At 45.2% G+C, this 23,734-nt stretch overlaps 1 protein-coding gene across 1 annotated transcript in view; it reads right to left on the reverse strand.

Moving 5' to 3' along the window:
- Positions 1 to 17,470, reverse strand: part of ARHGEF25 (Rho guanine nucleotide exchange factor 25) — a 922,723-nt gene extending 905,253 nt beyond the window's left edge. The window contains exon 1 of the mRNA XM_086966567.1: positions 17,170 to 17,470. Within this exon, the coding sequence (XP_086822693.1) occupies positions 17,170 to 17,265 (96 nt within the window). The 5' untranslated portion in view covers positions 17,266 to 17,470. The remainder of the gene's footprint in view (positions 1 to 17,169) is intronic.
- Between the last annotated feature and the right edge of the window lie 6,264 nt (positions 17,471 to 23,734).

Raw genomic sequence — 23,734 nt, forward strand, 5'->3', positions numbered from 1 at the left:
TTGTCAGGCATAGTACATCCGCCAATGCTTGTTTTTGTACCTGCTCCCCACTGCCGCCACATTCGGAGGCCATTCCTTCTGCAGGCATCAGGAGAGAAGCCCTTGACACAGAGTCGGATGGAATTTTGGAAATGTCCTTGAATAGTCAAACCACTGCCTGGTACATGTCGCTGCTCACACTGCAGGCTTTGCCTTGCCTTTTTATCTACTTCACAGCTGCGGGAACTGGGTGAGGGGGAGGTTCTCACGAGGCGCCCGAAGCATTTTGTCTTGGATAGGGGTGTTTGGGTTTTGCAAAACTAACATGGCTGCTCACCGACCGGAAACAAAACACAATGTCCCGCCAAAGCGGCAAGGAAGCGATCTTAGGCTCCTCCATCTCAGGGAGCAGTGGCTCATTCAGCCCTGGTATCTGTTTTTGAGATTCGGTTACTTGTACTTTTGTTTTCTTTGTTTAAATTCACATCTGCAAGTCTCAGAATGCAAAAGAAAAACCGTAACACGTGACAATAGACAACTTGAGATATCTGAAAAGCACAGAAAGGCGAAATATGGGACTTAACTAGAAAAGGCTTGTATCAATGCCTAGACCAACTTCTGAGCAGCCCCGCTCCCCACACAACTAACATAAAACAAGCTACTGCCTCCGGGCTTTTGCTTAATTCAAAACCTTACAACTGTCAGAAAACTTTACAATATTATGTTCATTCTTGTAGTTGCTGTTTTTCCTTTAGAACCCTTTCTTTTGCTTTTTAGGTAGATGTTTTTTCTTTTTTGGTGGGTGGTTGATGTGGCACATGAAAAGGCACCCTCCGTCGCATTGTACAAATGAGACCGAATTTAATACGATTTATAATCTTGTGAGACACTCTTTACTGGCGAATTCAGAGTAGGTAGGAACAAAACATGCAAAACAGAAACCTCCGATGAAGGTCCTTAAAGTGAGGCTTGGGTCTACTCAGGGTAGTGTTGCCACTTTCTAAACCAACATTGGTATAGCCAATTTGTTTTACGTTTGCACCTAAATGCTGGCAGAAGCAATACTAAAATCCCTACGCAGGGTAAAAAAATTAAAGGCAAGGATTGTTTTGTGGATACAATGTACGGATGAGATGAAGGCGTAAAATTTGTGATGACAGAGTGTACTTTTCAGTTGTAAAATAGTTCCAATGTAGGCAGAAGGATACACCCAACCAGCCAATCGAAAGGAGCTGATACTAAAATACTCATGTGGGCTGATCCAAGATGTGAAAGATAACGTCTAAAGTCAGTGGCTAAGGGTTCCTGAGCAAAAGAAGACAATGACTGAAGGAGGCTGAAACAAATCCCCTTATAGAAAGCATTCAATGCAGTATGTTCGACACGAGCGGTGCAAGCACTACTGCCTGTCAGACCTAATAGCTGCTTGTTTGTTAACCCTGCACAACACTGTTAGTGAAGAACAGTGCAGCCCAATTAATGGAATTAGAGAACCTTATTGTGTGGGTTTTATTGCAAATATATACTTGAAGAATAAAAAAAGAAAACATTGCTTATGTGTGGCACTCATATGCTTGGGATAAAAATAAAATATTGCATCAGATGGCCATCTTGGAAGAATATTCTACATAGTGCAGCATGTACAATACCATTCCAAGACAGCTACCACATGTAGAATCAGTGATTGCTATCTTGGAATAGTTCTGTATGAGTGGCCTCGTAGCCGTGGTTGAGGAGCTGCTGCAAACTCATAAAAAGAACTTAGCAGTCCAGTAACACTTGTTAGTGTGCTGCTGACTACTGTTTAACCCCTTCCATGTGGCCGCGATTCCCCTGGTGTGCTGTAAACAACACGAACAGGGGCGGGCCGTGACGAACCCCAGCCGTCATCAGCACACGAGCACCGTAGTGCATGACGGCTGGGGTTCGTCATCAGCATGGAAGGGGTTAAAAAAAAATAAGCACTGGCAGAGCTAAGCGGACAGGTACCAGCCTTTTGGCTTTGTCGCCAGTTGTTTTATGTTGTCATGGTTTTTGTAGAACTTGATTGTTGGGGATGTTTCTGGGCTCTAAAAGAAAGTACTGGTTAAAAGCAAAAATTATTGGACTGGAGTGTGGCCCGAGTGTTCACCAGTGGCTGAGATTAATTCAAGCATTCCATTCACTGCATGTTGTTTTTTGCAGTTGATGCCCTAAGTGTGTTGAGTATGCCCAGATGTATGTCCTTTGCTGACTGTGCTGTAGGACTCAGGCTACACCCTACTGACAAGCCCCAAACAGGTCTGAGGTTGCTTGTGGTCGCTTCTGGAGAGGGCCTCACCTGGCAGTTCGGAAAGGACTGTGCCCAGGAAGAGCAAGGCTGGTACTGATCTGCATAAGTCGGACTTTTATCTAGAGTGACATCCACAACCTTATTGTTGTTGTTATTCTTAGCGGGCTCTATAAAAAACATTGACTAAAAGCAAAAAGAAAATGCTGTTTCACAAATTACTGGCACCTAAGGACAATAACTACTTTGCGTGTGAATGTACTCCTTGAGGAAGGGCTGAATTCGGTTACTCACAGTGAAGTTAGCCAAATCGGCTTAAATTGGCTGAACCATTGGCCCATGCTGTATACTATTGTGAGTGGCAAAAAATGTAACTGGTACAATAACATGGCTGTGGATGGAGAGGACTGGCTAAAAACCTCCTATAAGTAAGTAGGTTATAAATATCATGTTAGTACAATGAAAAGATCTTGGCTAACACCAGACCTAAATCAGAGCTGGCATTCAGATGTGGGAGAGGCGAAACCGGATGCTCGCAAAGCAAAATGAGTGTGCAGGGGAGTCAGTGGGTTCTGAGAAAAGTAAAGGAGTCCCCGCCAGCACAGGCAGTAATGCACACTCATTTTAAGGCAGATGTGAGTGTGATAAAGAAAAATGTGATATCGCTAATTGGATAATAAAGCCAATGGCTGAAGTGAGCTTACCCTTTAGCCAATGGCTGAAGAGGCCGGATCTATTGCCTCATGCTGACTGATGTCCAGGAGTGCAGTATTTCCTGCAACGCAGTGCAGCAAGACAACTTTCCGTGCTTTGCTGCATGAAATGGAGTGGAAAGGGAGATTGGGGGTATGGACAGCCGGGGGAGAAAGCCAAGCTAGAGACCTAGGCTTGGCTCTAGAAGCCAAAGCATGAGCAGAGCTGTTAAAAGATGTAAATCAGGCAACACATGAAAAAAAAATCCATGAAAAGGCTGTTCAAAATAAAAAAGAACATATTTATCATCATCTCTCAGTGTATCATTTGTACATATGGCTATATCAATGAATTGAGTGACATTTATTGAAAGTAATATATCTTTTTTTAATCAAACATTGAAGAATACCCCATGTCCTGATGACGTTGAGATGAACTATCCAAAACATGTTCGTTTGTCATGATCTCTAAACCAGATTAACTTATAATAATCATTGAAAGTCAATCAATCAATCAATCATAGCATTTGTAAAGTGCACTACTTACCCGTGATGGTCTCAAGGCGCTGGGGGGTGCTGCTACTGCTCAAAGAGCCAGGTCTTGAAGCATCTTCTGAAGGACAGCAGGTCTTGGGTCTGCCGTAGGTGGATGAGGAGGGTGTTCCAGGTCTTGGCGGCGAGGTGGGAGAACGATCTGCTACCGGATGTCGCTCTTCGGATGCGGGGGACTGTGGCCAGGGTGAGGTCGGCGAAGCGGAGCTGGCGGGTGGGTGTGTAGAAGTTAAGTCGGCTGTTGAGGTACGCTGGTCTGGTGTTGTGGAGTGCCTTGTGTGAGGAGCTTGAAGGTTATCCTCTTGTTGACAGGGAGCCAGTGCAGGTCTTTAAGGTGGTGTGAGATGTGGCTGCAGCGAGGGATGTTGAGGATCAGGCGTTCCTCATCCATTTGGCGACGGCCTTCATTCCTTCGTGGAGGTTGGTTTTGGCAGTGTAGGGGTCCTTGGTGAGGGAGAGGATCAGCTGGATCAGTAAGTCTTTGTAGCACATGGATCCTGAACTGAATTACTTCAATGTGCTATGAAACTAGCTGGTTAAGTAAAATGATGCACAGTGAAGTGAAGGAAAGGATGGGCTTTGGCTCACACAGTTTGGTCAAGTGAGAAAGCTGGGATTTGAGCCTAGATTTCCTCGTTGCACATTGTACAGTTCAGACACTGTAGGATTACATACTTCTCTCTACTGTTTAACTTCGAAGATCAGTGGTTTGTGTTCAGTTACTCCATAAATTAGTTAGTACATACAGTTCAAGAACTACACTCATCACACCTTAAATCAAACTGACACTATGCAGCATATATACTGCAGGTAATAAGATTTAAAGTGTGTTTTTCTGTTCGGAATATCACCACCAGTGCTTAATTTGAGCGAGTAGTTGCTGGTGAGGCCCAACAGACACTTATTTTTAGGGACTGGCGCTTAGTTTTCCTCATCTGACATTTTCTGAAAGCAAGAGAGGGAAAAACACACAAAGGGGAAATGAGGAAAAGAAAGAAGAAAAAACATAACAAAGGGAGAAAGGAGGGGCCTGCAGGAGTGACAGGAGTGATATAAAGGGTCAGGGGGTGTCTGATAGTGAAGTAACCTACACTGCTTTCTCACCTAGCATGACAAACAGAACGATTTTAGTAGAGGTTTACCCCTCCCTGACTTCAGTTAAATAAATAACAAAATAAAGAGGCCATACAGCCCTCACAGAATTTGCTCCTCAGATTACAGCGCTTCAAGGAGACTCTAGCAATGTGCAGCATGACCTCAGACAGCCTGCCACTGTTTAATCTTTAGTTTCCGTCCGCTTCAGAATCTGGAGGGGGGGGGGGGGTTGTCCCCTGTATCCCCCACTACAAAATCTAGGGGGGATACATCCCTACCTCCTATCCAGGACCGGTCTATCGACCGTCTGACCACTCAAAAATAGCTCCTCTAAATTAAGTTTTAATAGCAAATGGTACAATTGCATGCAGGTCTGAAGGAATATACTCAGTCACAATTCCTGCTATTGCAACTTTAATTTGCTAAGTGCCATATTCCAAAAGAATCAGACTAAAAAAAGTATTTTATTCAGAAAAATAGGAGATGTATGGGCACAGACTTTCATGTGCAGGAACACATTCTGTAGAAATGTAGCAGTTGGCCAAATCCCTGTAATAGTCATATCCAGTAGGAAACCCACTCAACACTTCAGAGATTCCCATCAAACAATGGGATCTGAAATCTCACTTGAACAGGCACACAACAAATTTCAGGAAAATAGATCAGATTCTTACAGGCCTTCACAGTGTGCTTTTCATCATATCAACTATTTTATGCCAATTACACTTTTAAAATCTTCTTTTTTTTTTACAGGCCTGGACTTGCCAACCCATCGAATAGTAAAATCCAGCAAAGTTTTTAGGCTGCACACAATTATTACTATTTGATAAATATCCAGTTGCAAGAAATTAGATTGTGGATAAATCTATGGCTAGGTCCGCTGTCACTACTGGAAGTAAGGGAGCTTGTAAATATATATGTGTTATGCTGGGGTGCAGATTAAACTTGGGACCATTGTTAGGTAAGGCCTCTTTTTGCATGATCACCCCCAGAGGTTTTGACTGGTGCTGCTGGATTTTTTACTCTCAGAGTGCACTGAGGCCTGCTAACCAGACCTTAGTGCCAGTGTTTTAACCCATTACAAAATATAGGTTGAATTGACTACCCCAACTGGCATAAGCTGACTTACTTTGAAGTCTCTATTATATCGCACCAAGGGTACCCAGGGCATGTAAGACAGAGTATCCCCCAGGGATGCAGAACTGATTGTGCTACCTTGAGTGTGACAAAGTACAAAATGGCTCCCAGCCTGCCACTATAGCCTAGAAGAGCAGTTTTAAAACTTACTAATTCGACTTGGCCATTTAAACTAATGGCAAAATCCCCACTTTCCGTAACTCAGGAATAATAGTAGTCTGCTACAGAGGGAGGGGTTACCTCCCCTTGCTGAAAGCCACACATTGTTTTGGCCCAAAAGGTGAGATTAAAAGGTGAAGATGCCTTTTGTGGACAAATGGCGATCACACTCACGTAGGGCAGCCCATTTGTTCAGGTAGACAGGCTGGCAGTGGGAACAGAGAAAGAAAACCAGTGGCCAAGCCAGTTTTCCGGTGGGTGTGTAGCCAACAGGAAGTCACACCTCTAGGGTGGGCTACCAAGCTTCTAACATCCAAGGAAAGATTCACATATCTTGGGAATGGGCAGAATAGTGCATTCTGGGATTGCTAGATGCCACACATAGCCAAAAGTCATCACATGGCGGGAGTGATCCTGGTAGCCCTTGGCTAGTGACCACATGATCCCACAAGGCACCTTCTGAGCATAAATATGACACACCTGGCACTCTGAACCTCAGATCATGACTTAACTGGGAAACAACAGAAAAAGGACTGTCCTGCTGACCCCAGGCCTGCAAAGAGAGCTGTACTAACTGCTGAAGTCACCTGCTGCATCTTGGGTTAGGAAAGAGAGGACTATGTCTGTGACTCCTTGCTCATAGAGAAGTCACTCCTGAGCCCCAAACCAAGGAAGTGACTCCAAGGGTCAATCAGCTGACCCCTGGAACCAGCACAAGGGCCATCAAAGCTGAAGTAGCCCACTCTGGCATGTCAGTAGCCACACTCTTCAAACCGTTGCTGACTGCCGCTGGGCAATCCAAGAGTGATCCTTAACAGCCAAAAGTAGCACCCAAGTCTGCTGGACCTTCGAGTGTCACCTGAGTTCAGATTGGTCACCAAAAGACACTAGCCTTTACAAAGGATACCGCTGGACCCACTGGGTACAGAAATTGGTAGCCTTCTACTGGCTCAAAGAGAACTTTGAGGGACACTCATCCCTGTGGCCAAAGTCGCCCACCTTACATGTAAACTGAGGAATAACCGCAAGGACACCCCTGTCAACTGCACAGCATCCAGAACATCTTTCACTATACTACATCCACAGCATCAGGACGACTTCATTGAAGGCTATTGCGGTCTTGATCTAAAGTGTTGAACTGAACTTGAGACTACTTTGGTGACCAGGTAACTATCCAAATACTTCTTATTGTCCTACCCCTGACCTTCTCCCTACCGGGATTGGTCACCTCAATCGGGGAAAGAGTAGCCGAACACAACTCTTTCAAAGTTTTCAAACGTTTCTAAACGTAACGGTTACCAGTGCTTGTTTGTGCTTTGGACTAAAAAGCTAAGATTTATGTTTTATTCAAAAATCTATATCTCCGGATCGCTTCGGAGGATTTTGCACACCTTGGTGTCTAATAATTCATTTAAATATAATCCATGTTTGTAAATTGTGTCGGATTTCTTTTGTGCTGTGTGACTTTCTTATTTCGTTGTTTGTTGCTTCTAAATGATTTACAATATTTGCTTTGTTTAAGCCTTGCTGCTCATAGCCAGTGCTACCCAGGATTGAACTAAAGTTTTACAAATGAGCCTCACTGAAACCAAGAAGGTTTTGCATGTGTATCACACTGTAATGTTGCACAACCATAGAATATAGTACACTACAATCCTTGCATTATCTGATGCTATTTTGAGAAATTCTGAATTAGTGTGTAGAATGCTGTATTATCAACTTTTGGAAGTCATAAGGTTCAGGTCGTTGTATCTTGCATAATGAATTATGAAGATAATAGATTCTGCTTTAAACTGGAGGCTTTTTTGAGGTATTTGATGAAATGATGAAAAAAGGTGTTTTTATAAGGTGGGGTTTTTCTTTGTATGTCTTTTATGTTTCTTTTTTAATTAATTAATATTTGTATGGCTAAACTGGCATAAATCAAAATATATGTTTTAGATAAATTACAAGCAATGCATTTCAACGTAAATTACTTGTTTAGCTGTTAATTATTCTAATTACTGGACTAGCTATTGCATTTCATTGCATCGAGAAACCCAGTCTTAGCTTTATATTTTTGTCTTGGCAGCGCAACTGTTTGCAAGAGATATTGGTATCAATTCTTTAAAATATTCATAGAGCTGCTTTGACTCCTCCCTTAGGAATATTACTTACTCAAATCACAATATTAGATATTTGGTGTATTGTTCTCCATCCTATGGAGATCTTGCTTTGCCTTACACGAAGGACTAATATACCTCAGAAAAATGTTCTCAATCATCACTCAACAATAATCAATTCTTTATATCTTACATGTATTTTATAGAAAAATCAATCATTTTTTACTCCAATAATGTTTTAATCTGGACTCAAATGTGAGCCAATAACACCACCACCTTTGCTACCACCATTAAATACCATCACACCAGCAACACCATAATATAAGGCAATAGCAACATGGAGAATGGCCCCTAGAAACAGCGGGTAGTATTAGGGTGATGGTCTGATTCCTATCTACATAGGGCAGGTGTCTTCAAACTGGGGTCAGGCCCCGCCTGGGGGGGGCCTCAAGTGATGCACTGTGTCACACCTGGGGTTCCCTGCTTGGCACATGCAGGCGAAATTTTTCCTTGTCTGCGATCACCAACATCAAGTTGGCGAGTGCGAGCGTGGAAATTAAACTTCCCGGCAAGATTTCTCAACGCATGGGGGTCAGGTTTCTCAATGCGAGTGGTCGCGTAAGCTTGCGACCGCTCGCATTGAGAAACTGCCCGTTCGCGTTGAAAAAGCTACAGCTCGAGTAAAAATCTACTTGAGCGGCAGAAAAGGTAAGCTTGCGCTGTGTATGGTGCTGTTCGCAATGATTGCACAGTGCGGACAAGCATCCGGCACTGTGCAAAAACTGTGAACTGCATTTTTCCACCGTACTCCGCCGCTCGCGGAGCTCCACGTAGTGCGACGGAGATTTTTGTACTTCGCGTAGGTTCGCGTGGTGCAACTTTGCGTACTCCGCCGAGGGTTACTTTTTTCAGACTGTTGAATCTGCTCTGTTTCTATTTCTCATAAGTTTTGGGGTTTGACTTCCAATGGAAGGTGAGGCAAAAGGTTGTTCAACTTGTTTTGCTTTGCAGAAGGCAAAGATGACACTTACCTCAACGTTTCCAAAACTGCTGTCTGTTTAAAAAGTCTTAAAATATAATGAGCGCTTCACTGTTGCTTCTTTGCAAGAACGATTGGCTAGAGGCTGGTAGGGATGATGCCAATGACCGGTGCTGAAGAGCATCAAGTAGGGGTGTGTGGCGTTAGGCCCCCACAGAGACCCTTGCCCCTCCCCTGCTTCCGTGATCCTTTGGCCTGAGGCAGCGGAGGCACAAATTCCTTGTCCTCGTCTCACAAGTCGAATGACGGGAGCGAGGAATCCGAAGAAACGATTGACGTGCCTGTCACTTCCAGTCTGAATGCTGCAGTGACACCTGGCTATTAAGAACAGTCCACGACCTGTGCTCCCACTTTAGAGTGGAGAAGTGTGGCTCAATGGTTAGAGCGGCAGACCCTGATGTAGAGGTCTAGCCCAGGACCAGGGTTCAATTCCCGCCTCGGCGGGTCTTGGGCTCAATTTCCTCGGACCTGATCATTCTTGCCTCGGTGCCTATTCTAATCATGGGTAATCTGCAACTCTGGGCAATAGCTTGCTTAATCTCCACAACGGCCCCAACAATGCTAGGATGCCTGGCTTCACCTTGGGGGTGCCCAGGAGTTGACACCTCTCAGGGAAAAGCCAGAAAGGGTTCCACAGCGGTATGTGTACAAGCGCTGACATACCCTCATGGGTCGATTCGTGTGCTATACAAGTACTACTACATTTACATTTACGGTGACATCAGGACCGGACACATCGAGTCAGAACACAACTACGTAGAAATCCCGCCCACTCAGCCCCTTATTCTCGAGTTTCACAAGATACAGCTGGGATAGTGGCATGCAACAGTCAATGATTTCAAGGTAGGGTGACCAAATCGTTAGAACCAAAACCAGGAAATGTTTCAAAAATAGAAGGACTGCAATTTTACATCAACGGAGCGGCGCAGAGTGGCAGCTCTTATCGACATAGGAACACAGAAGAGGTACTAAGAAAATAATTCAAATGTAATTTCTAAAACTAGCACCATACCTGTTAATTAAATGTCTTTGGGTGTCCTGAAGCTTTGCTGGTTAGCAGCTGTTATAAAGAGAGTTGGGACTGCCACTGAGGGATGCCTCTAGTTCCCACCCCTAACCCACATGCAACTCTCACATGCAATTGATTATGCATCGCCCCAGGAGTTACATCAACATTGAGCTTCCTAAACTGAGTAAAATGAAATCTTAACATGTGGAGAAAGAAAACCCCCAAAAGAAGTGATGCAATGAGTCTGCATTAAAAACTATTCTCGTCAGTTTCTCTGGGTGATTTATGGCTTTCCAAAATGGTCTCGAGCAGCCTCCCGAGCCCAGTCAACCTAAGGCCCAGTTAATCAGCCCACATCTGGACTTTTTTGCGGAGTAGTAATTTGAAACCTCGAGCTGGGCCGTTTGCATCGGAGGAGCTGCCTGTCTCCCAGATTGCTGCATGGGAACATTCCATGGTGGTTCAAAAAGGGAACATTCAGGCAGACACGGAGGAAAGAGTCTGGAAGAGCTGAAAAGCACAAGGGGTGGGGGGAGAGACGGTGCGGTGGACGAGTGGGAAAGGGGGGAGGAGAGGGGTGGGGAGGACCGCGCAGCAACTTAGAAGGGAGAGACTTGAGGATGAGGAGGGAAGCAGGGAAGAAATGGAAGAAGGGCAAGAGAGGGAACTCGGGAGACACACAGAGGGAACTCAATGGGACGAGAAAGACTGGCGGGACTGAGGGGAAAAAAACAGAAAGACCCTTTCTGGAGAGGCAGAGAAACTGGAAAACCGAGGAGAGAGGTGAAGTGATTAGAAGAGAAGGCGGGGCTTAGAAGGGAAAATGAGAGAAGGCGAAGGGAGAGCAGAGATAAGAAGGAGAGGGCGGTAGATGAGAGGGGGACGGAGAAAGCCGAGCTAGGGGAGGTTGAGGAGGCAGGAAAAGAAGAGATGAGGGAGGGGCAGACCCGCAGCTGAGGAGAAGTGATGGAAGGAGCTGAACAGAACAGAGAGGGGGGCAGTGTGAAGAGAGAGAGGGGAGATAAAGGGGAAACAGATGGGGGCGCGGAACAGGGGAGAGCAAAGGGAAACGATACAGAGGAAAACTGAGGAGAGAGACAGTGGGAGGCTGAGGCGAAGAGAGACAGGCAGGACAGAGGGGGCCGAGGAGGCTTCTCTCAGGCAGGTGAAGGAAAAGGACAGAGAAAGGGGGCAGAGAGGGGCCGAGGAGAAGAGAGCCCGAGAAGCAGATGCAAGATAGGGTGTTCAAAGGAGAAGAAAGGGTGGGGGTCTCTTAATATGCCTGGCCTGTAGCTAGATGAGGAGCTAGGTCCAGGGGCGGCTCTAGGCTCATGGTGGCCCTGGGCAGGGAGCGTAGGTAGTGCCCCCCACCCCCTCCCGGAGCTCAGGAAGGTGTTTGGAAGTGGAACTGAGCCGGAGGCCGCCAAATCCCTGCCAGGGGCCGCCATGCAAATATGTATCCATCCTCAGAGGATTATTATATTAAGGATATATATTGGCGTGGTGGCCCCTGGGGTTTGGTGGCCCTGTGCAGGTGCACAGCTTGCACATGCCTAAGGCCGCCCCTGCTAGGTCGCCCTAAATAAGCCTCTGGGCTAACTCCCGTGGACCCATCGGACCAAATCTGAGTCTCTCAGGACAAATTACACCCTACCCCCCCTCCCTCGGGCTCCCTCTGGCATGGCTGGGCCAGAGTCGGCGCCACAATGCGCAGGAGGCGCTAGGGGGAAATACAGTACAATCAGCAGTTCAGCGCCAAGTACACAAAGGCTGTCCAGGCAGAGCATTTAACTCAAAAGAAAAAACTCTTTACCGAGGAAAACGGCCACACGGTAAAAACGACGATACAAAGGGCAATATCTGGTCATTTCCACAAATCGTTCAAATAGTGTATCATTCACAGGAAGTTTGTGGCAGGTGGCCAACAAATGGGACCAATGTAATAGAATACACAAACGCGGTAGCATCTTATTTCACCGGTATCACCGGCATTGTGCCCCTGGTCCTGAAAATGTTCTTGGCAGCAAAGCTTGTTTTTCTTCACGGGGTTGTGCAGCTGCCGCTCCCGCCGGGTGAACTGAGGGGACCGGAGTGCAGCACGCGCACGCCAGGATGACCAATAACTCCAGCTCAGCGGAGGCTTATTAGACAATGACTAGTGCTTGTCCATGAACAGTGACCTCTAGGCGCTGGAGCAGGGCAAGCAGCACGCCTACAAAACGGACCAACTTCCAAGAGGGCTATCTCGGCAGTAACTGGATCTCCCTACAGGACCACTAGAATTATGCGGCAAGAGAGATAACCAAATTATGTATCAGGGTTGACTATATTATCCGGTAGGATAAAGTAAATGATGCGACCTACTGCTACACATTTTGTGACCGTGTTACTTCACAATGTTGTCATTTTCACACATGTTAACACTGTCTGGGCAAAGGTTTCACATCATTAGCTCCAGTTAAACTTCCAAACACCGTGTAAGCAACGAAAAAACAGGCAATCTTTGCATTGGGCTTTCCACTGTGCGGCAATACTTGTAGCGAAATTTTGGTAAGTTTTGACCGGTTTAAGCTAGAAACATTGTTTGTATAACATGTGTACATTGTGCATTATATACGGAAAACAGCACGGCCGCAGAATCGCATGCTTTCAGTGGCCCTGCCTTACTGCCAGGATGTTGTGGCTACTCAGTCTCAGGTTCTCCACAAGCAGGCAGCTCATTGGCGGGGAGCAAGTGGGCAGACATTTCTTCGGCAGGAGGTACTCTCTGGAGGGGACTTTCACAGACTGGAAGCAGGGCAGACCCAGCAGTGAAGGAAAACCCAGTGAACTGCCCAAGTCTTTGTGCCGCCCTCAGACAACATGGGTGAGAAAGCAAAAGACAAACAAATGATGGACCGAATGCAGAACAGATCAAACATTCACCTCCAATCAAGCAATCTGGGTTAAATCCATCCTTCTTTTGCTCACCATGCCACCCCAGTTTAGACCCCACCATTTGCAAATCAGTTCCCAGGGTCAAGACTGATATGTATATGGCTGGGTTTAAACTGGAATGGTATGGTGGGTAAAAAAAAGAATGGTTTTAGGCCGAGATCTCTACTGGTGGCCAATGTTTGACATTGTTCAGCATTACTTCCATCAATTATTGTTTTGTATTTGTTACCCTGAGTGGGACGGGTATGCCCAGACGTGGGTCCCCTGCTCACTATGTAAATTGATACCTGTATAGAGCACTACTCACCCGCAAGGGACTCAAGGCGCTTGTACAAATACCACTGTGGAACCCATCCTGGCTTTCCCTGTGAGGCGTCCACTCCTGGGCACCCCCAAGGTGGAGGCCAGGCATCCTTAGCGTTGTGGGGGCCGTTGTGGAGATTAAGCAAGCTATTGCCCAGAGTTGCAGAGTGGGACTCCATGATTGGAATAGGCACGGAGGCGAGAATTATCAGGTCTGTGGAATTTTTGAGCCCAAGACACGCCGAGGCAGGGAATTGACCCCTGGTCCCGGGCTAGACCTCTGCATCAGGGTCTGCCACTCTAATCATTGAGCCACACTTCTCCACATGACATAGTGGTAAAGCTAGCCTGGCTGATATGAGGTGATACCTGAAACTTGTACTAGGATGCTTGTCTCCGGTCCAGGGCAGTTCGGGCTGGACTGTTCCTATTGGGAGCAGGGTCAAGACTGATTTACATATCTCTGGGTCTAAATTGGAATGGCATGGTGGGCAAAAAAAACAATTTATTTAGGCCTAGATCTCTGTATTGGGGGTGAATGTTTGATATTGTTCAACATTCCGTCCATCAATTGTTCTTTTTGCAGTAGTCAACATGTGAGAAGGGGACAATGTCACAGGGCACGGTGCATGATGGGAGAATGGAAACCAAGGGCTCTCTTTCCAGCACACCAGTGCTGCACAACGGCTGTGTCAGACTGCTGCGCAGCTGTCAGGTAGCTGTTGACACAGCAGAGTGTGGAAAATGAAAGGCTTGTGTGATGTACAGCTCGGATGCCCTGTGAAAGAGGACTCTGCCAAGATAGGCCCAATCACACCAAGGAAGCTCTACCGTGCATTTAGTGGTTTACGGCAAAATGACTGTGCCCCCTTTAATATGAGATGAGAGGCCCCTGAGTCTCCCCTATCTCAGAGATATCCAATGGCCTTGTCCTAAATAGGACTAAATTGCGGGTTAGGGAGCCTTGCGCTGCAGGGCTTGCTCTACGCCCCTGCGTACATTCCATGTTTTCAAGACAGCCTGATAACACCCATTCTTTCTCCTAGCAAAGGAAACTTGGTCTTTCCCGAAAGTACTTTGGATAGTACTTTAAATGTATGGCAGAGAAATAAAGGCCCCATCGCCACAATTTGAGCTCGTGCAATCCAAAAATGCCAGGTAATAAAAAGTAACCATTATTAACTAAAATTACAAGCAGCCGTGCCAGTACTAATACTTTCCAAGAAAGCATGGGGCAAGTTATACCACGGTGCTTCAGAGGTTAAAGGAATCTTCCAATGCTGCGCATCTGCTTGCAGCTCAGAGCCTGCTCTTTACTGGTAACCAAGCACCCAAACCCCGCTTCAGCTGTTCTGCCTGGCACTGGGAAAGAGTGAGATGCATATGTCGAGGCACAATGCAATAAAAACAATCTGCCGAAGGTCACACAGAGTGCCAGCTCCTTCATTAGGAATCCAGGACAAAAATTCGAAATATACAAAGAAGGAACGAGGAGGGTATGAGCTATTACGGCTAACATGAAACTACCTGAGATCTGTGTAGAAATAACACATTTAAAATGTTCTGCCCACGGCTGCCCCAGAGACCACCTTTTCAGCTGTAAATGCTGGGCTACAAGATTGAGAAAACACAGAACTGACAATGGCTCAATGACCTATTTACGGCTGCCGTGAGATACCTGGAGTTCTGCAGTGCACCCCCTCAAACGCAGGAGTGCCGCGTTCGAGGCATGTTTGCCCACGGACAGAGAGTGTGCGGGAATCTGAGGGACCCCGTGATCCACAGGTATAGACGGAACCGTGCCAGGCCCTCGTTCACATTCCTGGCAATCCCCCTGTCCCCTTGGCACCCAGCGCCTACTGGGTTGTAGGCTCATCGCCAGCCTCGCGTGGAAGTACTGCTGACAGAGAGAAACCAACCCCAATGTGTTCTCTTGTTCAGAGAGTGGGCAGGGTGGCACAGCCAGCCTTCTGCTGATGCCAGGCGGCGCCAGTGCAGCTCCCAAAGCAGGCGCGCACCCTCCCACACACAATTAGGCGTGAGACGGGGAGGCCAGCACTGTGAAACAAGGTCCACCGGCTACTCCCACTGGGAGTGCATATGGGGTGAGCCCGGGGGCATCCTCGGGGACGGGTGGTGAGGTAAGGGACTGCCCTGCTGGGTGGGGATCTCAGAGGACCGAGAGACTCTGTTTTGAGGCGTGTTGCTTGTGTGATTCCAAAGGCGGCATCTGCCAGCCGTACGGCCATGCAGGCACACTGGTGGGTTTCTCAGGTGCCACCTGTCTCCGTGGACCTGGCACCTGCAGTGATGGTTCGAGGAGCCCAGATACCCTGTGCAGGGCCTTGCTGCGGTCACTGGGCCTGGCGCGGCAGTGCAGACCTCCAGGGGCCGCTGTCCACAGCAGGGAGGTGTGGAAGAGGTCAGTGTAACACATCCACGCGTGTCTAGAGTCACCCCGCTCAGCGCCTGCTGCTCTGGTGAACAGGAGCCCACCTGAGGGGCATGGTGACTACCCCAGGGCATGGCCTGGTTGCGGTTTCCTAGCTCATGTAGCTGCCCTCCAGAGGGGTGAACGAACAAGGTGGTCATATATCGCAGCGAATCCAGCTACACACGCTAGAGTTGGTCACGGTAGCAATGCCAGCCTTAGGGTGGGTATTCAACCCGGAGCTTTATTATCAACTCCATTATCCACTAAGCACTATTTATTATCAATACCAGTATTACTACGGGCGACCCCTCCGCAGCTCTATTGTCAATGCCACCTTTGCTGTGAGCATGGGCATGTGATCAATATTACGAGCGCCAGCCTCAGTGTGGGCATCGGCTCTAAAGATCTATTATGAATGCCAGACTGAGTGTGTGCGTCTCACCGAGAACTATTCAATAACTGACCGATTCAGCGCCCTTATCTATTGCATATAAATCCTCGAATTGGGCGTCTAGGCGCGACAATGTAGAACTTCTTTTGAGCCTCTACTTCCTAGCATTGTGACCCATGCCACCTTCACTGCACCCACACAATGGTGCCCAGCTGTAAATAGCATTCTTAGTCTGAACATCTCCCCGGGCATCCTTCTCACTTCCAGTCTTACTGTGGGCAAGTCCCAGACAGTGCCAGCCTCACGGTGGGCATCCACACTGTGAGCATGGCCAGTGCGCCAATAACAAGGCCAGCCTACCTTTGGGCATTCCTGTGAAACTAATATTAATGCCAGCCTCGGTGTAAGCATCAATATCAATGTCACAATCGGCATTATTGTTAAATACAGTACCAATGCCAGTGCCAAGCTTACAAGATACTAGTACAAGCCTTAGGGAAAGGATCCAATTAGCATTATTACTAGTGCCTGCCTTGGAGGGCCATCCACTGTACACTACTATCAAGTACGAACTTCTGGTGAACACGATTATTAATGCCAGCCTTACCATGGGCATCCTCTGGGCATTATAACCAATGCCAGCCTTAGTATGGTTATTCTCTGAGCACTACCCCAACAGCAGTCTTCATGTAAAAAACAGTTGAGCATCGCGATCCATGCCAGCATTAAGCGTGAGCGCAGTTCCTTGGCAGAATATATAACGCCAGCATCAGCGTGGGCACCATCTGAGCCTCCCTCGATGTCGGCATGTCCCTGGACGCTGTTAGCAGTGCCAGCATTAGTAAGGGCATCACTCTGCAAACGATCATTAATGTCAGCCCCGGTTTTGGCACAATTTCTAATGATGCCCTTAGCTAGTGTGGGCATCCCCTGGAGGCCTATTTCCAAAACTCCTAATGTGTAGCCATTCACCGACCTGACCTCCCTGTCACCCCTTCACTACACGCTGTGCCACTCGGCACACCTACCGCAGAAGCTGTCAGTCCTGCCCTGCAAACATGTGCCACTCACCCACTGGTGACTCGGGAGCCCGAAGGAGCTGAGAATATCTGCCATCGCGCCCAGCATCTGGTCGGTTCGCCCCGAGCTCTTCTGAGGTGCCTTCATGGTGCCAACGCCTCCAGGGTCCCCCAGCTGCCCAGCGTCGACGTCAGCGACACAGCCCCCGTCAATGGTGCCACTCGTAGGCACCCATGGCGCCCTCGACCAGTTCAGAAAAGAAGGTATGGCTTTACACACAGCCTCGGATGGGAACAACCGGTCCTCCCGGCCGTGCGCCTCCAATTCCAGGGAACACACAAATGACTCCGGGGCAGGAAGGGGCCGGGCGCGGGGCAGACCCAGGCGTGCCCACGAGAAATAAATTGACAGCAGCGGTGGGCCGGGCCCGCGTGCAACGCCTTTCAAACTTTCCACATCATAATACGCCCAGCTGAGCCTTTCCAAACTCCACAGCTCACGCCCCGGCCGAGGCCGCCAGCCTGACGCGAGCCATATGTTCTGAGGAACTACCGTAACTCGGCGCCGCGAGCCGCCGGCGCAGGCGGGCCTCGCGGGCAGGGGAGGGCGCGCGAGGTGTGAGGCGGCAAAGGAGCCAGAGAGAGCACCTCACGCCCAGAGCGTCAGGCGGCAAAGGAGCCAGAGAGAGCACCTCACGCCCAGAGCGTCAGTCGGGAAAAGAGCCAGAGAGAGCACCTCACGCGTCAGACGGGGATGGCGCCCGAGAGCTCAACATGCATGACTGCACGTGGGAATATTGTCAGAGAGCGCAACACGTCAGGCCAAGACGTGGGAACGTGTCAGAAAACGCCAAAATATGACACAGCATCAGGGTCGTACTGGGACAAAAAATAGGCCCAGGGTACACAAATATAAGTTACCAGATTAGCAAAGCAGATAGCTAAAAAAATGGTAATATCACTAACACCAACAGCACAAACTGGCCCAACTGTCCGTAAAACCGGCTCAAAACTGCAAAAAAAAGACCTGTCCGCTTCCACTCATATGTTAGACAAGTCTATCAGGCACTGCCTAATTGCCCTATTGGCCAGTCCGACCCTGTGTAGCATGCATCATAGCATACGGAGACATTGCCAGAGAGAACAGCATGCTTTGGCACATTAAGCTGGAAGAGGGCATCCGGCAGAGAATGCAGCATGGCTCGAGGGGCAAATTGCATCGGTTCATGAGGAGGAAATTGGCAAATAACTTTTCATACATCAGTCTATAAGGTGCAAGAAAGTAAGTGCAACATGCATCAGAGCACGAGGAAAGAGATGAGGACGGTGCTGGAGATCACACTATGAATCAGAGCTCGAGGAGATCTTTATTTGTCCTACTGTTGTAGAGCAATCACAATCTGCCTATAAACATTGAAGATATCTATGATCTCAGGCAATAGAAAGAACATCTTTATTTGTTTTTTTACAACCATAAAATGTAACACTTTAAAATTTACTACGAAGTATATTAAAAAACAATTTCACAATAAAATATATATCATTAAATCTTAATAAATAGAAAAGGAAAAAAATATTCCACTCATCTAGTAACCGTATTCATGATAAAGTGCATCATGGTGTCTGGATAAATACGAGATTTTACAATTCATTAGTAACGGTATTTCCTGATTCAATGTCCGCTTTTTTTAAAAGTGAGTCAATCATGTTTAAAAGCTTTACCCCTCTACAGATTAAGATGTTTGATGACCCCCCTGCCAAACAGGTAATGGTCTGCCTGCAAGTACGTATGGTAAGTTCTGTTAAGATGGTTTTTAAGATCGTTTTTCTTGCTTCACCAACTGCTGGACAGACACACATCATGTGACAAAGGGACTCCTTGTGATATCCGCATAATCTGCAAGTTGCATTATCGTATTTCCCTTTCCAACTTGGTTGCAAATCCTTTGTTTCGTATCCCCCAAACCGATACAGCATAAACTTCTTTTTCAGGAATAAATTAAAATGAGCTTTTAAATTTACATACGAATTTATCACTGTCCAGGAATGTCGCCTTTTTACCATTGTGTTTTTGTCTTCTAAAAAAGATAATTGTTTTGTGGAACCGTTGCACACTTTGTTGAACGCCACTCTCTCCATCTTGCTATCCCATGCCTCTTGAATGCCCAGTTCTTCGAGAGCTATTCTTAGGTATTCACCCCATGAACACAGGATTTTTTCATCAAACTGGGCCTTTATTACTGACTAGCATAGATTATTCAAGGTGCCCTGTTCCGAAGAGCGAAATTTCCAACATAATTTCACAAAGACAGATTGCCTCTGGAATTTCTGATTTTGGAGTCCAAATTCCAGGCGAATCTGTGCTGGTGACGCTGCTCTTGGGAGATGAAAGACAGCTTTATACACTTTTGTTTGTAAATCGTTTAAAATTCCAGATTCCCTACCATGCCATATTTCAAGTCAGTAAGTCAATGCAGGGAGTAATTGCGCTGCCATTGTTTTTAAAAGATGACTGTAAGATGGACAACTCAATTTTAATTGGTGCTGTTTATAGGCAAAAATTAAAGTTTGGGCTTTTGCTCTTATTGCACTTTTTTGATCTTTGAAGGACATGCAGCGCCCTAAATTAATACCCAGATACTTATAGCTGCCAACTTCCTCTATTTCTTTACAATTGTCGAACCACTTGAATTTTGTTTTAGGTCTTGGGCCGACTAAATGCACCACCTTAGTTTTTTTCCTATTTAGCTCCAGCCCCTGTTGGTCTAGGTAGATAATCAGATGGCCGATAACTCTTTGCAAACCAATAGGGGTTTGGCTTAAGACCACTATATCATCTGCATATTGCAGATACTGTATGTGATCTCTGCCAATTTCGGAGGATGGCTATTAACTTTTGACAAGTGGTTATCTAGGTCTGCAAGGAACAAATTAAAAAGGCTCGGAGCCAGGACACACCCCTGTTTCAACTCATTTGTTATATTTATCTTGGCTGATGCCCAGCTTCAGCCGGGCCCAGGTTTCACTATGGAGGGATATTATAGAGTTTATCAGTTGTTGCGGTATCCCCCATCCTTTCAATTTTGACCATAGTCGTTCTCGTGAAACCCTGTCAAAAGCCGATTTTAAATCAATAGAACATACAAATAAACCCGATTTCCTTAAAATTGCTTTCTCTGTAAGGAGTGCAATCGCTGACAGGTTTGTGCTTGTGCCCATTCCTTGCCTAAAACCAGTTGGATATTTGGGAATTAAACCTTTCCCCTCCATCCAGTCATGTAGATGTAATAATAAGCAGGAGGCATAGAGTTTTGCATCAACATCCGTTAAAGCAATGAGCCTATAATTACTAGGCTCATTGCGATTACCGTTTTTATATATAGGATGAAAAATGCTCCCTTTCCACGAATTAATGATCTTATTTTGTATATACAAGTAATTAAAAAGTGGAGTGAAAAGATTTGCCCAAAATTCTATATCGTGTTTGAAGATTGCATTCGGAAGTCCATTAGGCCCTGCTGCTCCTTCTGTTTTCAATTTTTTAATTATTTCTTTTAGCCGGTTATTGTCAATTAAAATGTTTGAGTCGTTATAAATTGAATCCTGTAAACTATTTTCATATAGAACCTTATTGAGCTGAACTAAAGTTTCTTCATGTTGTGATATTTTCCCTGAAAAGGGGTCAAGGCCAATTTTTGTATTTTTATCCTCCTGCGGAGTGTCTGGCCCAGGTTCTGATTTCTTCAACACCTCATGAATGATATTATTATATACATTGTGTATATGTAATTCCCAACTTTTCTCACTTATTCCCGCTTTTTGTGACATTCTTGTTCCCTTAGTTAGCTTATTTATTATGCCCCAGAAGTCACAACTGTTAGGTAATTTACTGGCCCAGAGTAATTTTTCACAGATCTTTTCCTTACGTTTCTTTTTTGCCTGTCTACATTTCTCTTTAAAGTTTTTCTTAATTTCTTTAATATTGTTGTTTATAACGGATTTTCCAGATTTTACTGCCATAAATACTTTTCTCGAATCTCTTGTAATTTCCCTCTTCAGGTTTCGCAGCTTGATATCGAACCATGGTTCATATATTTCATTTTGTTGGCCTCGACGTCCCGGTATGACGGGAAATTTATTTAGAAGAAACTTTCCTAATTGTTCCCAAGAATCTTCTGGTGACTTTGTACACTGCTCCCCACCATTGGTTATAAATTGTTGAGCAGCATCCATTATTTGTGTAACATTCGTACCACGCTATTTTCATTTCTTCAGATTGTATGTTACCGGGATTGCTGTTAGAGCAGATGTATTCTCTTTTGCAAACAGCCTTGCATTGATGGTCAATATTTGCGGCAAATGGTCACTTTCCGGGCGGGATTGTATGAAAAATGCGTCCACTGAGGTGAAAAGTTCTTTACTGACCATAGTATAGTCAATAATTGATTGGGTCTTCCCACTTAAAAAAGTGATCCTTGCCGGTTGATCTTCCTTTCTTGTCCCATTAAGAATATGTAATCCTAAAGTGTCCAAATCGCTTTTAAATTCATTAGCCTCTGTTTCCTTTTGACGCAAACTCTTATTTGACTTGTTCCATATTAAGTTGGAATTAAAATCACCTGCGATTATCAACTCACAATTTTGATAACTTTTCTGTAAGACCTTGATTAAGTTGATCAGGCATACAAACTTTTCTTTTTTCAGCTTTTTAATTGGGTGAACATATATGTTTAACAGCAACAGCTGCCAGGGCATTTTATTTACAGAGTTCTTGCCTTCCATTTTCACAACCTGTATCCAGCTTTCACCCGTATCGAGTTCTTCCATTTGCCAATCTAATTTTTCTGTTACAAAGGTGGACTACCCACCTCTTGGATGCCCATATTTATAAATTTGTTCTGCCAGAACATGGATTTCTACATATCCAGTGATAGGATTAGGATTCAAGTTCCAAGTTTCCTGTAAAAGGATGATGTCAAAACTTTGTAAAAACAACTGAGTATCCAGATCATGGCCCGTTTCATTAAACCCGTGGATATTCCATGAGCAGATTTTTATTTTGTATTCCTTTGGGGTATCCGGGTGTGTCACGGAGGGATTTAACCTATGTGATTTGTCAAATTCATCAGGATTGTTTTTGGCTTAAGAAATAGGGCACCCATGACCAATCATAAACTCCTTCTGACGGTTGGTTTAAACAAACTCCGTTCTGATTTGTTGTCTCGAATATGTTATTTACCTGCTCGGTGTTTTTAGGAGTAGTACTTCGAGCCCCCCTTAGACAAGTTTTTGGGCAAATCTCCTTACCAGGTAACATCACAATCACTGTATCAGATAAAAGTGGGAACGGGTATTTTAAAGATTTTGGATATGATAGATAAATACCCCATGCATCAAAGTTTTCCCTTTCAGAGAAAATCAGAGCTGTTACTTCCTTTGAGGACCAAGTTGTCAGAGTAATTTCTTTTTCTGATCCTTTTTCCTTTTGCAAGAATTCCACCGACAGGAGATCTGCTGTTGTCATATTACACAGTTTTGGTATCTCCTTAAATAATCTCATTAGGTTTCCCCTATTTAAAGAGTCCAAACTTCCCTTTGTTTGATATTCTGGCTCGAAGATCAATTTATTTGTTGATACTCCTGGTTTACTTTGTTGAATACCCGTTTGGATGGAACTATTCTGTTCTATCTGAGTATTGCCGACTCTGTTTCTAATTTGTACAATGTTATCCGTAGTCTCCCTTTCCTGTTTTAATATATTTTCTTGTCCATCACTCATTATTGTACTTACAGTTTTGTCGATTTTTTTACCTACTTCCATGTTTGTAAGGTCTTGTGGGATAGATTTGTTTTTACAAAACTCGCAGACTAGTCCCTTTTTATCCATGTAAATTTTCAAGTCATTCCAATCTGTATTTTCCATATATTCACTCAAAAGGCCGGTGCGTTTTTCCGAATTGTTTTTTAAACAGCTATCTGATTTTTGTTTTTTTTTATCTGCTTGTACTTTATCTTGAGTGTTAACCATGTTTTGGTCCTTGAAAACTTCCACGCCCTTTTTTGCCGTAGTTGTTAAAGTATGTATGGTTCTATTTTTACAATCTTGTCTATTAGGGACGGTTTTAACATCAGGGCGTAAATTCAAATTCGTTATATCCCCATTAACAATTATTTGTTTGTATCCTTCTTTTGGCGGACCCTTAATTTTTTCTTGTTTTTGTTCAGTGATGTTGTCTCTCACAGAAGATTTAAAATTTACTGGGAAGTCCTGCTTATTAGCAATAGTAAGTTTTTTTTAGAAAATGCCAACCCACTTTGTTTGGTTTGCTCTGAATTATAAGCAACAGATCAATATTAATTTTGATATGTTAGGTATATTTATTTTTACCTTTTCTTTAGATTCTTTTTCTTGAAAAAAACATTGGTTTATGTCAGAAAGACAACACAACACATAGTCGGCAGAACGGAGATAAAAACTAGAAATATTCATAATTATTGACTCACAGAACTATTGTTTATTATCTCTGGTTGATTGTGACTTTGTTCACTACTGTTCTTATCATTGTAAATCACAGATGGTTAATAAGGCGAAGAGTTGATATTTGCCTTTGGAACAG

Source organism: Lissotriton vulgaris, chromosome 1_1, assembly GCF_964263255.1.
Source record: "Lissotriton vulgaris chromosome 1_1, aLisVul1.2, whole genome shotgun sequence".
Classification (NCBI taxonomy): Eukaryota; Metazoa; Chordata; class Amphibia; order Caudata; family Salamandridae; genus Lissotriton; species Lissotriton vulgaris.